The 17,350-nt window shown below is 39.0% G+C and overlaps 1 protein-coding gene across 7 annotated transcripts in view; it reads right to left on the reverse strand.

The window, feature by feature from the left end:
- Positions 1 to 17,350, reverse strand: part of C10H9orf135 (chromosome 10 C9orf135 homolog) — a 246,029-nt gene that overhangs the window by 214,562 nt on the left and 14,117 nt on the right. For all 7 annotated transcript variants that reach the window (XM_037797855.1, XM_037797858.1, XM_037797857.1 and 4 more), the window contains exon 2: positions 1,939 to 2,047. In XM_037797855.1, the coding sequence (XP_037653783.1) occupies positions 1,939 to 2,047 (109 nt within the window). The remainder of the gene's footprint in view (positions 1 to 1,938; positions 2,048 to 17,350) is intronic.

A 17,350-nucleotide genomic window follows, 5' to 3' on the forward strand; every position in this document is an offset into this window, starting at 1 on the left:
GTCCCAATAACATCCTTTTTTTTTAAAAGGGTACATCACATTATTCACTGTTCAATAAACGTGTGTTATATTTCAATTGCAATCTATGGTCATTGGCATATCCATCTCACTTGCCTCTTGCTCTACATCTTCAACTAATGATAGGACTTTTTTTTACCTTTTTATTTTCAAATACTTTCAAACTTACAGAGCAGTTACAAAAATAATACAAACCCCATACAGACAACTACAACATAGCCCTACTCCCCCAGATACCTACATCCAATTTAAAATTTTACCACATCGGCTGCATCATTCTAGTATCTATAGATCTATCATCTATCTATCCATCTATCCATCCATCTATTTTTCAATTAATCCATTTTCTGAACATTCAAGTGTAGGTTGTTTACATCAAGCTCTCTGAACACTTAATACTGCCATGTACATATCCTAAGAACAAAGACATTCACTTATGTAACCACTTTAAGTACAATTATCAATTTGAGAAATTTAAAATTAATATAAAGCCTACAGATTATACTTCAGTTTTTTCTCATATCCTAATAATGTCCCTTCGAGCCTTTTCTCCTCCCATGCTAGATCCCATCTAAGATTATGTATGGCATTCAGTTGTCATTGTTTCTTTAGTTGCTTTTTATTTCTTTTTGTTTTTAAATTATGGGAACATATACACAACATAAACTTTCCCATCTCAACCACTGCCAAGCATACTACTCAATGGGATTAATCATATTCACAATATTGAAGTACCCTCACCCCCTTCCATTACTAAAACTTTCCCATCTCCCCAAACAGAAATCCTACATCTATTTCGCATTAACTGTCCATCCCCCTTCCCCTGGCAAACTGTACTCTAATTACTTTCACTATGAGCTTGCATATTCTTTGGTATTTTCTTTGTAGTTACCATGGGCTTGAATTGAACATCTTAAATCTATGACAATCTCTTTTGTTTTGATACTTACTTAACATCAATAGTATGCATAAACAATGTTCCCAGACCCCTCTGCCCCCCACCTTTATGCCGTTCCTCTCATGAATTACATGTGTATGCATTATAAGAGTCCAAAACCACTGATTTATCATTACATTTTATGCATTTGCCTTTTATATCCTATAGGAAGTAAAAAGTGGATTTACCAATCAAAAATACCATTGTACTAGCATTTACTATTACCCCTGTTATTACTCTTACTGGAGATCTTTCTTACTTTATGTAGCTTTGATCTATTATCTATTGTCCTTTCCTTTCAACCTGCAGAACACCCTTCAACATCTCTTGTAGGGCTAGTCTAGTGGTAAGGAACCCCTAAACTTTTGTTTATCTGGGAATGTCTTAATCTATTCCTCAGTTTTGAAAGACAGTTTTGCTAGATAGAGAATTCTTACTCGGCAAATTTTTACTTTCAGCGCTTTAAATAAGTCATCCCACTGCCTTCCTGCCTCCAATGTTTCTGATAAGAAATCGACACTTAATCTTAGTGAGGCTCCCTTGTATGTATCACGTTGCTTCTCTCTTGTAGCTTTCAGAATTCTTATCCTCTCACACCTGGCACATGAAGGTATGGAGGCTCTATACCTCTATCCCCTCCTTGATACCTGGGACCTTGGGTAAGTCATTTAAGACCTGTGAGTCTAGGTTTATAACTGGAATAATAGTACCGTTCTTGCATACTTTCTGCTTGTGTTCTGAAAAACAAGAAACAAGACAGATGGGCAAATATTTATCCACAAAACTTCTAGAGAGAAATATGTTAGTTACTGTTAAGATGTGAGAAGAACAGATACATCAGAAAGAGTGACCCTTCAGTCTATGGTGCCTATTTTCCTTCTTATCTAATACCTACTCCAAACCTGGTAGAAGAAGGACAGGGTTTCAGTGGCCACCAACACAAAGCTATAGAGAAAGTAAAGAATTTTGCAGCAAGTACTTACTGGGGGTTCATCAGTTCCAAGTCGCCAGTATGTTGAATTACATAGTTTTTTTACAGTCTCGGGACCTTCTATATCATAATCTTTGGGAAAGGCTTCTCTGTCATGGTGCCTTTAGAAAAAATTAAATCTATTAAGGGAAAACTCTTATTTATCATATATTGCATTTAAATTTTAAATTATCTGATGAAAATTTACTGTGTTTGTGACATTTTTTTAATTGTAAATTTATTACATTTGTGACATAAAAAGTATTTTCCATCTCCTTTTTCAAGTCATACTGAGGTTATTTCCTAAGAACAACTTAGCACATGTGACAAAACTAATAATATAACAAAAACAATACTTATCCAGGACAGTAATTATTCAGTGACTCCAATGAACTCAATCTTATTTAATAATGCAGAATAGTTACCGAAAGCAAATTCTAAAATAAAACATGGAAACATCTTAGAAAGGCAACTTAGCACTTTAGAAATACTTTCTGCAATGGATTTTAATTATAGTTTTCTTTTCAAAATGAGAGAGAGAGCAAAGTGTTTGTTCATTTTGATTTATAATGTGCTACTTCTTCTAAAGAAGTTCTAAAGGAAGTTGATAATTAAACATAAGCTAGAGGAAAAAAAAACAGTTCTTAAAAACTGTAGATGGAAGGGGAAAAAATATTCCAAACCTCTTGACTAATAGAGTGGTTGGGGACAGGGAAGGAAAAAGGAGGTGAAGCGGCCAGCAGCAGATGTAGCTGTTTTCATAAAGCTTTCTTGGGTAAGATAAAGGACACGGAGGCCAAGCACCCCCTACCCCCAGAAGGGGTCTTCCTATTAAGGGACATGGGCTAGGAGATGGATAAGGGAGACTAATATACCCAAGAATTCATCCATCCATCCATCTATCCAACCATTCATCTATTCAGCAAATATTTGTAAGTACCTACTACAGGTGAGACATTGTGTTAGGTGTGAGGAATGTAATAGGGAGCAAACCTGGTGCAGTCCCTTCCTTCAGTTGCTCAGTCTGGCCAAAGAAACAAATAAGAGATAATTCTGCTATGTGGTAAGCGTGGGTACAGGGACTTGGGAGAAGAATGGCACTCCCTACCCTGGGTGGGGCACCCAGAATCCAAGTTATGAGACCCTTTAGGACCACCCCCATCCCCACAGCATTCCCATATCATTCTAGCCTTCCTCCCACCTTTCAAACATGAGACCAGAGCTGCTCTGTGGTGGAGAACAGATGGGAGGAGACGAGGGTGAGGCAGCAGGCAGAACACAGGCTTGTGAGCCATCTTCATTCCTCACATCTGAACATTAAATCGCAAAACACTAAATACTTTTTGGTAACATACCAGCATTTTTATGAGAGCCTAAAAGGAAGCTTTCAAGTCCTTAGTGAGAATATTGAACAGCATCAAGAACCAGAAGTGGCAGAGTGAAAGGGCATGGGTTTGAGTCATTTTTCAGCTAGATTAGTCATGACTTGTGGGGTGTGATAGGTCCCATCTGCTCTCTGGTTTCTAAAGCCTAATTCATATTTAGAGTCCCAAACAAATCCACACTTTCTACACTTCTTCTCTAGCCTTCTCCTCCCTCAGTCCCTGAACCCTTTGTCTACTTTGGGGCAGGGTATCCTGGCCCTTCATTTATTCTTCAGATGTTTAGTGCATGCCTTGCACCCAAGCCTTTGAAACCCAAAGCCAAGAATTTGGTTCTTTAGTTGCCTGCTGGGTAAACCTTTCCCAAGGCAATAAAACCAGCAAACCTCCCTATAAGCACAGGAATGAAGGAGGGAAAGTACCAGTTAATATTTCCACATATCTCAAGAACCAACCTCTTCATTAGGCAACATAGGCACAAGTGCCAAGGATCCATGATACTTTTAGGGGCCTATGGATATGTTTAAATTTTTTTTGAATCAGAAGAAAAAAATTAATAGAATCCAGCTTGGATTATATCCATTATTATATGAATTCATCACAAAAATATCATTCTTAATGTTTTTTATGAAGAAAGGGAATCCACAAAAAGCAAAAGTTTTAGGGTTCACAAAATTCATAATGCATCCCTGATTATTCCATCACATATTTTGTTTTATTATACTGAATTCTTACAAAAGATGCAGATATGTTCTTTTTGTTATAGCAATCTTAGATGACAGCTAAAAGCCCAGTATTAAAAACAAGAATTGACAATGTAGGTGTTTTTTTAGGGACTGAGCTAATACAATCTGGCATTCCCTAATGCCTGCCAGCCACCCACTAACCATGTATCCACAGCCTATACTTTGAAAGCTACACAAAGACCTGCCCCTACTTCCAAGAGGCCACCAGCATAGCAGAGAGAAATTTACATGTTTTAAAATGAAATATAGTAAAAACAATAGGGCATTAGGAAGGAAACCGGAGGCCTAGTTAATTCTCTGACTTTATTTTACTATGTCATGTGAACATTCGCCTGGACCTGTTTCCCCAGAGGTGAACCAGGAATCATAAAACAAATCAGTGAATGAGAGCCTCAAATGAATCGAGAGTCTCAAATGAAAAGTGATATATAAATATAAAATATTATATTTAACAATATAGTGTCTATTATGTCTATGCTTTAGTTGGGTATTTTTAAATATCAATACTAATTAAGGCTAACAGCATCTGGGTGACTGTGAATAACAATATACATAAAAACAATCAAGGTGTAGTAATATATATGTGTATATATATATATACACACACTTTATATAGCTTTGTTCTCCTTGCTACATGCACTGATTTACAGTCACCTTATAACCTGTAATGACTTGCCATTTATTGCTATGAAAAATCTTCATGAGTAAAAAAAAGGAATATAATAAAATTTAGGATGCCACTGGAACAGTAACTTTCAAATGTTTTGTCTACAGTCTTCAATAAGAAAAGCATGTTATATATTAATCCAGAATATGCAATATGTGTGTCTCTATGCAGAAAACTAAAACCAAAATTTCACAAAACCATACTTACCCTTATATGAACCTCTATACTTTCTTTTTTAATCTATTTCATTTTAAAAATGCTGTCATGAACCCACTAAATTAAATTCACAATGCATTAATGGGCCAGGACCATGGATTGAAACCAGTGATTCTCAATGGGGTTTGCAGATGTGGGGATGGGTTGTTGATTTGTTCCCCAGGAGACATTTGGCAATGACTGGAGTCATTTTTAATTGTTGCCTCTTGGGGGTGGTGCTACTGGTATCTAGTGGGAAGAGACCAGTGACATTGCTAAACATCCTACAATGCACAGGACAGCTCCCCACAACAAAGAATTAACCATACCAAAATTTCAGAAGTGCTGACATTACGAGACCTTGCTCCAGAGGATGGAGATTCTAGATCTAGATCTGGATCAGTGGTTCTCAAAACTGAGTGTTTCATGAAGCAGCAAAATCCCACCCCCCACAAAGGGGTGGGACAAATAAAGTTGCCAACAAGAACACTAAAAATAAAATAACTGTCTATTAACTTCATTTAATAAGAGGACTTCTAACACCAAGATTAGTGAAAACAATCTCAGGGTCCTTTAAACTAAATAAATTTAGCTATACAAAAAAACTCACTACTTTGTCTTGATAGTTTGTATATTGCCTTGGATTGGCTGAATGCTATACCTGTTTCTTTAAATGAGAAATCTTCATGTGAGACATCTTTAATAACAAATAAATGAAACTTGTTTTCTCTGCCCTTCTCTGGGAGAAATAATATATGAATAGAATTAGGAGTGGGAAGAAGGCTGGCAGGACAGAATCAGAGTTGCAAACTATTTAAAAAGGAGCATAGACCCATGGACCTGTTGTCAAAATGCCACTTGAAAGAAGGGCAAAGACCAGTGTGAGGAGGCCCCACTCTGGACAAATGCCCAGCATAGCCAGTTAGTACACAACTTCCTGTCACCAGCTTACAATAACCTGACCGATTAGATCCCGTTCTTCCTATCTCTTTAGATTTCACACAGTCCCAAGTCATCCAGGTCAAGAAGACCTTCTATATCTTTTTCTGGGACCCTTTGTGTGCTTAGAGTTCCTACCAGAAGAGTTGATTAATTCCACACCAAATTGGGTCTGTGAACCTACTTGAGAAAACAACAAATCCCCAAGTGAGGTGCAGGACTGAAAACAACTCCAGGTTGGAGCAAGCTCAGCCAGGGGGCCACAGCTCCCCTCAGGTTGCCACAGGCCAGAGTGGCCCAGTTTGCAGTCAGCCAAGGGTGGGATGGGTTGGGCCATAGGCTTCTCCTCACAGGAAAGGGAACAAAGTTATTCTCTACGGCTTCTGTGGTCCCACCTCTACACGGGTGGAGCAAAGGGGAAGGTTGCAAAGAAACCATTCTCTCCATCACTGCCTTCCTGTTCACATTGTTTTATAACTGCACATTAATGTATCTACCTTCTCATTAGATGAGAAGCCTCTTGGACACAGTGTGGTGGATAGAATTGCATACCCCACTTTGGACATGTTCTTGGTCCTGGTCCACATTCTGGTGGGTGTGGACCCATTATAAACAAAATCTCTTCAAGATGTTACTGCAGTTGAGGTATAGCCCCACTGAATTTGGTTGGGCTTTAATATGGATTACTAGAGTCCTTTATAAATGGAGTGAAGGTCAGACAGAGAGAAGACATGGAAGAAGCAAGAAGCTGGAAGTCAATGGAACCCATAAGAGAAAGGAGAAGATGCCCCTATGTGCATTGCTATGTGATGGAAAAGCCAAGGAACCCCAAAGATTGCTGGCCAGCCAGCTGATACCAACCCCAGGAAGAAATAAGCTTTTCCAGTTTCTGAAACCATGATTCAATGAATTCCTGTTGTTGTCACCCCATTGTATGGTATTTGTTTTAGCAGCTAGGGAACAAAACCAGTGATTATTTTTTATGCATCTTTGTGATATCAGTGCCTAGCATAATCTGCCACATTATAAATGTTCATTAAATCTTAATTGAATGAATGTATGATGGATGAATGAATGTTCTAACATTATGTTACTGTCACCTTCATACAAATGCTGGAAACAAAGCCTTTCGAATGTGTCTACTAAAATAGAGTATTCAGATTCAATCTGAAAAATCACACATAAGGAGGGAATGATTAAGCATATAGAGATGTTAGTCCTTTGCAACACTAATGTGTCTCCAGAGGAATTATAAATCTACTTGCTGAATGGGAAAACTCTTAACATACATATGCATAAAAATGATTGAAAGGGAGTTTGAATCTGAGTGATATCTGACATGGGAAGAATGAAAAGGGAGCAGAATTCTAGCTTCCAGTTACTTGACAAGAGACATATTTGCTTTGCAGATTTCAAAGATGTTAAAAAATTTTAGTCAAGATGCCACATGGAAGAATATATTAATTTTAAAATTCAGAATTATTACTTGAGTTCATAAATACTCTGTAAACTATTGTATTTTTAAAATGCAAATCTAACCAAATGAGAAGAGAAAGATATCTTTTCTGTTAGGTTTTGTAACCATCTGCTACCTAGAACTCTAAAAGAAAATTACCCTAGAGAGTCAGCTATATTCTCTGGCACATTAGAAGCATAAAATCAATAGAATCAAAGATCTAGAAGAAACATTTGACAGTCTTCTTTAAGGATTTCTTGGGCAATTGATTTATATGCCAAGGTACTGCTATTTGGGGGCATATTCATTAAACTGACAAATGAAAACTTTAAGTTGTATATAAAGAGTCATAAAGAAACTCTTATGAACTTAGGAGAAATTGGGGCATTTCAAACTTATAAAGGAAGATTTGTTTTTCAGTGTCTGAGGCTGCATGTGATTTGTGCATCTATAACCACAAAACTACAGAATTTGAAGCCTAAGCTGCAGTTTAGAGAGAGAACCACTTGACTGAGACAGATAAGTGCAGTCATTTCTTTCATTCACATGTATTGAATGGCATGTAAATAGCACCCATTATTATTATGAATTTTCTTCATAGAAAATACAGAAAAACATGAGGCCCCATGGAGAATACTGGAAGGAAACAAATGGAATACAGCAGTCAACACCTTTGTCTATCACAAGGGTTTAAACATTAAATAAATCATCTGATTAACTGCCATACACAGGACTGTGAAAACAGCTGAAGGGACATGAATTAAGTGGAGTGACACTATAATTTATTAGCCCAACAGGGTTACTTTTAAAGGAAAGGAGGTACTAATTATACAGGAACTGGTGTAAACCAAGGCTACCCTGGTCAAATAAGGATCAGGACTTTTGGTCTCCATATATTTAGATGACTAGATCTTAATTATCTTTAAATCCTTGAATATTTCTTAGGGTTTCTTTGATCCTCAAATCCAGCAAGTTTACATTGGCTGGCAAAAGACATCTGGGTAGTAGAAGAGTAGGACTAAAGAGAGAGAGAGAGATTTTAAAGCATATTATATGTTAGTAATTACTGTAGTTCAAAGAACACCTTGATAGCATAACCCCAGAGGCATGGAGGCCAGCACCCCACCCAAAAATAAACAGAAACCCACTTGATTACTTCTAACCCTATGGTCTTAGTACTAGCTTAAATAATTTGAATCAGTTATTCCAAAATAACATCAAAAGATTATATTGTGTGAGTTTAAGATCCATTTTAATTCCACACTTCTGTGATTCCATGAGCTATGCATATTGAGTAGATAATACAAGCTTCTTTGGTTTCAGAGCAATTCCTTTCATTTACATTAGCAAAAAAAGAATAAGCCCTTCTTCATGTATAGAATCTAGAGTTAAAACAGACTTCTATTACGAACATAGCTGCACGAATGAGCATTTTCCCCTTTTCTTCCGAGAAATCATTCAAAAGCAGCAAAGACATTTTGAAAATAGCAAACTAAATTTTTAGCAAAACCAGGAGAAGGTATAATCCCCAGATTATATCATGCACAAGGGCTATCAAATGTAGCCAAGATCCAAGAGAAGCCAAGTGGAAGAAGTGGAGACTAGAGGCTATTAGATTGCCCAGAGGTGGGAGCTCTCAGAGAATGCCCACCAAATTATATCTCCTCTGGTTATGCAGATAAAGTCTTCCACTAAAAACAAAGGGAAATGTTAGATAAATTATGTATATATATACACATACATACACACATACATACATTCCAATACATTAAGAGCATTTAAAAGCTGAAAATTCAGTGGGGAATTTTCAGGCCAATTTTTGGATAGAAATCTGTAACCAGAGTGGTAAGTGGAATTTCAAAGCACCAAACCTGATAATTTCCCCAAGGTGTTTGCCAGCAATTGCACATGGGCAATGGCTTCAGGGCTAGAGGCACATAAGTCTAGGATCCTAAGCCTACCCTAGGTGGGGAGTTTTACAAGAAAGTCTTCCATAAGTGATAGACATTGTGCTCACCATTATAATTTAACCTTGCTTCCCTGGAAATATAAAAGGTTAAAATTCCCATCCCCCTTTCAGTTAGTGGGGTCATGTGACTAGTTCTGGTCAATGAAATACAAGCAGAAAAGATATGTGTCATTTCTGGACTAATCTGGTGAAAGCTCGTGAACAGTTCTTTTGTACAAAGCTCTTGTACAATTATTATACAATCAACAATCTTGTGCAATTTCTTCCCATGTCAGAGCAACAGATGATGTTCCAGATGATGGAGTGTCAATCAACCTGAGTCCTGGAGTATCTATGCATAGGAAAACCTACCCCCAAGTAAAAACAGACTTTGCATGAGTAGGAAATTAACTTTTATGCATTAAGCTACTGAGATTTGGAGATTGTCACCACAACTTAAACCTAGCCTATTCTCACTAACACTGAAATTAGTATAGAAGTGGGATAGGTGCTTCTGAAACAAAAATCTAAAATATATGACATTAACTTAGAAGCCAGGAAGAAAGCAATGAGAAAACTGATATTGCAGGCTCGAAAGTCAAAACAATTGGTAACCATGGTAACTGAGGAGTCAAATTATGTACCTAATGAGATTGGGAAAGAGATTACAAAACTGTTCTGTGTGTGAATTGCTATTGGTTGTTTTGCCAAGGTATTTAAGATAGAAAGAGAGAGGTAGATTCAGGAAAAGTATGACCAGTTTGCAAGAAGAAATGAAAGATAAATAAGAGATCCCAGAAATTTTGAGGTATTGTAATATTAAAAGAGCCAATCACATCTCGATCTCAAACAATAAGTGATGAAAATAGTAAGACTTTTAGACAAAGTTCCATTAAAACTCAATCTTAGAGGGAGGAGCTAAGATGGTGGCATAGAGAGGAGTGAAAGACTGTTAGTCCCCCCGGAACAATTCATAAATGACAAAAAAAGTAGGTTAAATAACCTGAAATAACTGCGGGGAGACAAACGTGACTGTCCACTCATCATCCACCAACCTGAATTGGGAGGAATGCCCGAGATCGCAGCATAAAATCTGTAAGTAAAAACTGCAGACCCACACCAAGAGCCAAGAGCCCCTCCCTCACGGAAGCCTCGTGGTGCTAGAGAGCAGCACCCTCCGAACAAGCTAGTGTACCTCAGCCCAGCTCCAACTGGGGTTTTGATGTTAACTGCTCATTACAGACTGTGAATCCCCAACAAGCAGACAGAGGCTTTTGGTGACAACTGACTTGGGGGAGTTGGGGGACATATCTATCCCAGGACAGACAGCCCAGAGGATCGGGTGCTATCTCTGGTCGATGGGTGAATCTGGGAGCTTTCTGTCCCATTCTCTCTCTATGGACAAAGCCTCAGCCATTTTCAGCCCACAGTGCTTTGCAGTAAAGAAAGCCTCAGCCATTTTAAAATCGCAGCACTTTGACCAGCAGAGTCAGAGAAACAAAGAACTTATTGACATGCAGATGACCTCTCTGGAGGGGGCATAGCTTCCCAAGAGGAAAGGGAGGGGCCCAGCTCTACTGCCTGCCTTTTCAGAACCAGACCCCAAAGCCTGGGGGAGGAGAGCCACAGGCCACACCCTCTTACACCAGCCAGTGACAGGCTGACGGGGCACCTGCCAGGCAGAAAAGCACAAGTTGTGTCAATCCTCTAAGAAAAACCATCAGGGAAAATGGATACTGAATAATTCCTCCTCTGTGACCTGAGCCTGTTCTCATCTGAGAAAACCTGATTGGGGTGGCATAGGAGGTCAGATGCCCAGACAACAGAAACTACAACCTACACTAAGAAAAATGAAGTTATGGGCCAGTCAAAGGAACAGATGTACACTTCAACTAAGATACAGGAATTTAAACAACAAATGCTAAATCAATTCAAAAAGTTTAGAGAAGATTTGGCAAAAGAGATAAAGGCTATAAAGAAAACACTGGGCATACATAAGGCAGGAATCAAAACTTCAAAAAAACAACCAGCAGAATCTATGGAAATGAAAGGCACAACACAAGAGATGAAAGACACAATGGAAACATACAACAGCAGATCTCAAGAGGCAGAAGAAAACACTCAGGAACTGGAGAACAAAACACCTGAAAGCCTACACGCAAAGGAGCAGATGGAGAAAAGAATGAAAAAATATGAGCAACATCTCCAGAACTTAAGGAGGAAACAAAGTACAAGAATGTACGTATCACTGGTGTCCCAGAAGGAGAAAAGAAGGGAAAGGGGGCAGAAGCACTAATAGAGGAAATAATCAATGAAAATTTCCTATCTCTTATGAAAGACATAAAATTACAGATCCAAGAAGCACAGTGTACTCCAAACAGAATAGATCTGAATAGGCCTATGCCAAGACACTTAATAATCAGATTATCTAATGTCAAAGACAAAGAGAGAATCCTGAAAGCAGCAAGAGAAAAGCAATCCATCACATACAAAGGAAGCTTAATAAGACTATGTGCGGATCTCTCAGCAGAAACCATGGAGGCAAGAAGGAAGTGGTGTGATATATTTAAGATACTGAAAGAGAAAAACTGCCAACCAAGAATCCTATATCCAGCAAAGCTGTCCTTCAAATATGAGGGAGAGCTTAAAATATTCTCTGACAAATAGACAATAGAGACTTTGTGAACAAGACACCCACCCTACAGGAAATACTAAAGGGAGCATTACAGAGTGATAGGAGAAGACAGGAGTGCATGGTTTGGAACACAATTTTGGGAGATGGTAGCACAGCAATGTAAGTACACTGAACAAAGGCTGAACAAAGATAACTATGAATATGGTTGAGAGAGGAAGGTTGGGAACATGTGAGACACCAGAAGAAAGGAGGAAAGATAAAGACTGGGACTGCGTCACTCGGTGAAATCTAGAGTGTTCAACAATTGTGATAAAATGTACAAATATGTTCTTTTACGAGGGAGAACAAGCAAATGTCAACCTTACAAGGTGTTAAAAATGGGGAGGCATTAGGGGAGGGATGCAAGCAATGTAAACTAGAGACTGTAACTAACAGAACCATTGTACTATGCTTCCTTTAATGTAACAAAGGTGATATACCAAGGTAAATACAGATAAGAGGGGGGGATAGAGGAGGCATGTTAGACACTTGACATTGGTGGTGTTGTCTGACTCTTTACTTTGATGTAAGGTTATCTTTCCTTTTGCTGCTTCCTAGCTGTCATTTTTTTTTCCTCTTTCTTTTGCCTCTCTACCTTCTTTGACTCTCACTCCTGCCTTGTGGAAGAAATGTAGATGCTCTTATATAGATAGTGGTGAAGGTGGTGAACACATAAATATGTGACCATACAGAGAACAATTGATTGTTTACTCAGGATGGAATGTATGACATGTGAACAAAACCATCTTAAAAAAAAAAAAAAATTGGGTTGATGAAGAAACCTTGAGGGCAATATACTGAGTGAAATAAGCCAGACACATAAGGACAAATATTGCAAGGTCTCACTGATAGGAACTAATTATAATATGTAAACTCATAGACATGAAATATAAGGTACCAAGATATGGGATGAGGCTAAAGAATGGGGAGTGGTTGCTTAGTATGAGCAGAATGTTCCACTAGGATGAACTTAAATGTTTGAAAATGAGCAGCGGTGGCTGTAGCAAGATGTGAGAATAACTAACAGTGCTGAATGGTGTGTGAATGAGGTGGAAAGCAGAAGCTCAGAGTCATATATGTCACCAGAAGGAAAGTTGGAGGTCAAAAGATGGGAATGTATAAAACTGAATCCCATAGTGGGCAATGTCCATGATTAACTGTACAAATATTCGAAATCTCTTCCATGAACCAGAACAAATGTATGACAATACAATTAGAAGTTAATAATAGAGGGGCATATAGGGAAGAAATATATATTTATTGCAAACTATATACTACAGTTAGTAGTATTTCAACATTCTTTCATAAACAGTAACAAATGTACTATACCAATACTACAAGTCAAGAATTGAGGGGGATTGGTTAGGGATATGGAAGGATTCAAGTTTCCTTTTCTTTTTTTTTTTTTTTCTTTTTTCATCTTTTGCTTTATTTCTTGTCTGGAGTAATGAAAAGTTTCTAAAAATTGAACAAAAATTAAGTGTGGTGATGGATGCACAGCTGTATGAGGGTACCGGGGACAACTGATAGAACACTTTAAATCTTTGGATAATTGTATGGTATGTGAACAATCTCGATAAAAATTAAAAAAAAAAAAAAACAACTCAATCTTGCAGCAAAGCCCATCCTATTGTTAAAACCTTCCAATGGATTAAGCTGAATTGGAGCAAACATCTGATTAACAAGACAGCTAAACAGAAAATCTCGGGGTTTCAGAGTTCTGTATCTGCAAGTCTGAAAGAGACCTTCAAGGTGTTATAAGAAGAAAAGGTAAATAAATACAGAAAAGCTTGGGAAAAACTGAGGGTAAGTTACTAGCACTTGGATCTAACTGGATGCAAATAGATAAGAAGCTTACTAAGTTTTTGAGAATTGTATTTCCAAATAAACCAGGAATGTGCCCCCAAAATTCCTATAGCTGTTCAATATTTAAAATATTCTTTGGCCCCCAAATGTCTGGGAACAGGAAATGAACTGAGAAGAGTAAACAATCCACAAAGAGGCATATTTTCCAATATCCACTGTGGATGTGGGCCAGAAAAAAATGGAAAAGGAAAGTTCACACAGGGCAGAGTCAAGGGCCACAGAGAACGGTGGGAAAGGGAAGCTACTCGCAGAAAACAGAATCAGGCTCTAATCAAAACATTCTTGACACCAGTGTAAGGAGCCCTAACAAAGTCTACCCAACAGGATTTAAGAATTACTATGGACATATGGCAGCTCTGTCACTCTCATCCTTCCTCTTTCTGAACAGTAGTGTTTATTGTAGCTATCCTGTCTTTGTTCCCCTACTTATATTGGGTGCATGAAGGGTGGCATATAATTTGTCTTGCCTTGTGTGTGTGTGTATAAGCGTGCGTACAACCCAAACTTTAATGCATAGCGAAAGTATATGCTTGAAGGGGGTGAGTGTGGGCATTCTTCAAAGCAGAAGCAGCCTGTCTTTTTGCTTTTCAATCAAGAAAAGCCACAGCTGGATTTGGTAGAGAGACTATAGCAAAACATGTGGAGATACTAAACTTTTAACTTGTAACTGAATGAAATCTGGGTTATCTTCTTGTATAAGTGAATGAACATAGTCTGTATTTGGAAAGTGGGTGAAAACAATTATTTGGTGACCTGCCTAAAGAATACAACTTCAAGTGCACATGGAATTTTCATGAAAATTAAGGAAAAAATCATTATAATTGAAAAATAAGATATTCTCTGACCACAATGCAATAGAAATTAACACATTTTTAAAAAGGTCTTTCTTTCATATAGAAATGTTTAAACTCTTGGGCCAAAGAGAAATACAAACAAGCTACTGAACTTTCTCAAAATATCCATAAATGAATACCCCACTTACAAGAATCCATAGGATATAGCTAAAGAAGTGCTCAGAGAAGAATTCAAAGTTTAAAAATCAATGAAGATCTAAATTAAAAAGGATAAGAGGCGGGGCAAGATGGCAGACTGGTGAGCTGTATGTTTTAGTTACTCCTCCAGGAAAGTAGGTAAAAAGCCAGGAACTGCGTGGACTGGACACCACAGAGCAATCTGTCTTTGGGCATACTTCATACAACACTCATGAAAACGTCGAACTGCTGAGATCAGCGAAATCTGTAAGTTTTTGCGGCCAGGGGACCCGCGCCCCTCCCTGCCAGGCTCAGTCCCGGGGGAGGAGGAGCTGTCAGCTCCAGGAAGGAGAAGGGAGAATTGCAGTGGCTGCTCTTATCGGAAACTCATTCTACTGATTCAAACTCCAACCATAGATAGACTGAGGGCCAGACCCAGAGACTCTGAGAGCAGCCAGCCCAGCAGAGAGGAGAGCGGGCATAGAAGGAAAACAACACGAGAAGCTCCAAAAGTAAAAGCAGAGAGGATTTTTGGAGTTCTGGTGAACACAGAAAGGGGAAGGGCGGAGCTCAGGCCTTGAGGCGCATATGCAAATCCCGAAGCAAGGCTGATCTCTCTGCCCATGGCACCTTTCCTTTAATGGCCCTGGTTGCCTTTGTCTATTAGCATTTCAATAACCCATTAGATCTCTGAGGAGGGCCGTTTTTTTTTTTTTTTTTTTTTTTGTTTTAAATCCTTTTTGCTTTTTCTAAAACAATTACTCTAAGAAGCTCATAACAGAAAGCTTCAAAGAATTGAAATTTGGGCACATCAAGTCCAAGAGCAGAACTAAGAGAGCTCTGAGACAAAAGGCAATAATCCAGTGGCTGAGAAAATTCACTAAACAACACAACTTCCCAAGAAAAGGGGGGTGTCCGCTCACAGCCACCATCCTGGTGGACAGGAAACACTCCTGCCCATCGCCAGCCCCATAGCCCAGAGCTGCCCCAGACAACCCAGTGTGACGGAAGTGCTTCAAATAACAGGCACACACCACAAAACTGGGCGTGGACATTAGCCTTCCCTGCAACCATCAGCTGAATGTCCCAGAGCTGGGAAGGGGGAGCAGTGTGAATTAACAGAGCCCCATTCAGCCATCATTTGAGCAGACTGGGAGCCTCCCAACACAGCCCAGCAGCCCAGAACTGCCCTGGGGGGACGGCACTCACCTGTGACATAGCACAGTCATCCCTCAACAGAGGACCCGGGGTGCACAGCCTGGAAGAGGGGCCCACTTGCAAGTCTCAGGAGCCATACGCCAATACCAAAGACTTGTGGGTCAGTGGCAGAGACAAACTGTGGCAGGACTGAACTGAAGGATTAGACTATTGCAGTAGCTTTAAAACTCTAGGATCATCAGGGAGATTTGATTGTTAGGGCCACCCCCCCTCCCCGACTGCCCAGAAACACGCCCCACATACAGGGCAGGCAACACCAACTACACACGCAAGCTTGGGACACCAATTGGGCCCCACAAGACTCACTCCCCCACTCACCAAAAAGGCTAAGCAGGGGAGATCTGGCTTGTGGAGAACAGGTGGCTCGTGGACGCCACCTGCTGGTTAGTTAGAGAAAGTGTACTCCACGAAGCTGTAGATCTGATAATTAGAGATAAGGACTTCAACTGGTCTACAAACCCTAAAAGAACCCTATCAAGGTACAGCAAATGCCACGAGGCCAAAAACAACAGAAATTATAAAGCATATGAAAAACCAGACGATATGGATAACCCAAGCCCAAGCACCCAAATCAAAAGACCAGAAGAGACACACCTAGAGCAGCTACTCAAAGAACTAAAGATGAACAATGAGACCCTAGTACGGGATATGAAGGAAATCAAGAAGACCCTAGAAGAGCATAAAGAAGACATTGCAAGACTAATAAAAAATGGATGATCTTATGGAAATTAAAGAAACTGTTGACCAAATTAAAAAGATTCTGGACACTCATAGTACAAGACTAGAGGAAGTTGAACAACGAATCAGTGACCTGGAAGATGACAGAATGGAAAATGAAAGCATAAAAGAAAGAATGGGGAAAAAAAATTGAAAAAAACTCGAAATGGACCTCAGGGATATGATAGATAATATGAAGCGTCCGAATATAAGACTCATTGGTGTCCCAGAAGGGGAAGAAAAGGGTAAAGGTCTAGGAAGAGTATTCAAAGAAATTGTTTGGGGAAAACTTCCCAAATCTTCTAAACAACATAAATACACAAATCATAAATGCTCAGCGAACTCCAAATAGAATAAATCCAAAAAAACCCACTCCGAGACATATACTGATCACACTGTCAAACATAGAAGAGAAGGAGCAAGTTCTGAAAGCAGCAAGAGAAAAGCAATTCACCACATACAAAGGAAACAGCATAAGACTAAGTAGTGACTACTCAGCAGCCACCATGGAGGCGAGAAGGCAGTGGCACTGATATATTTAAAATTCTGAGAGAGAGGAATTTCCAGCCAAGAATACTTTATCCAGCAAAGCTCTCCTTCAAATTTGAGGGAGAGCTTAAATTTTTTCACAGACAAAGAAATGCTG

The sequence above is a fragment of the Choloepus didactylus genome, chromosome 10 (genome assembly GCF_015220235.1).
Source record: "Choloepus didactylus isolate mChoDid1 chromosome 10, mChoDid1.pri, whole genome shotgun sequence".
Lineage (NCBI taxonomy): Eukaryota > Metazoa > Chordata > Mammalia > Pilosa > Megalonychidae > Choloepus > Choloepus didactylus.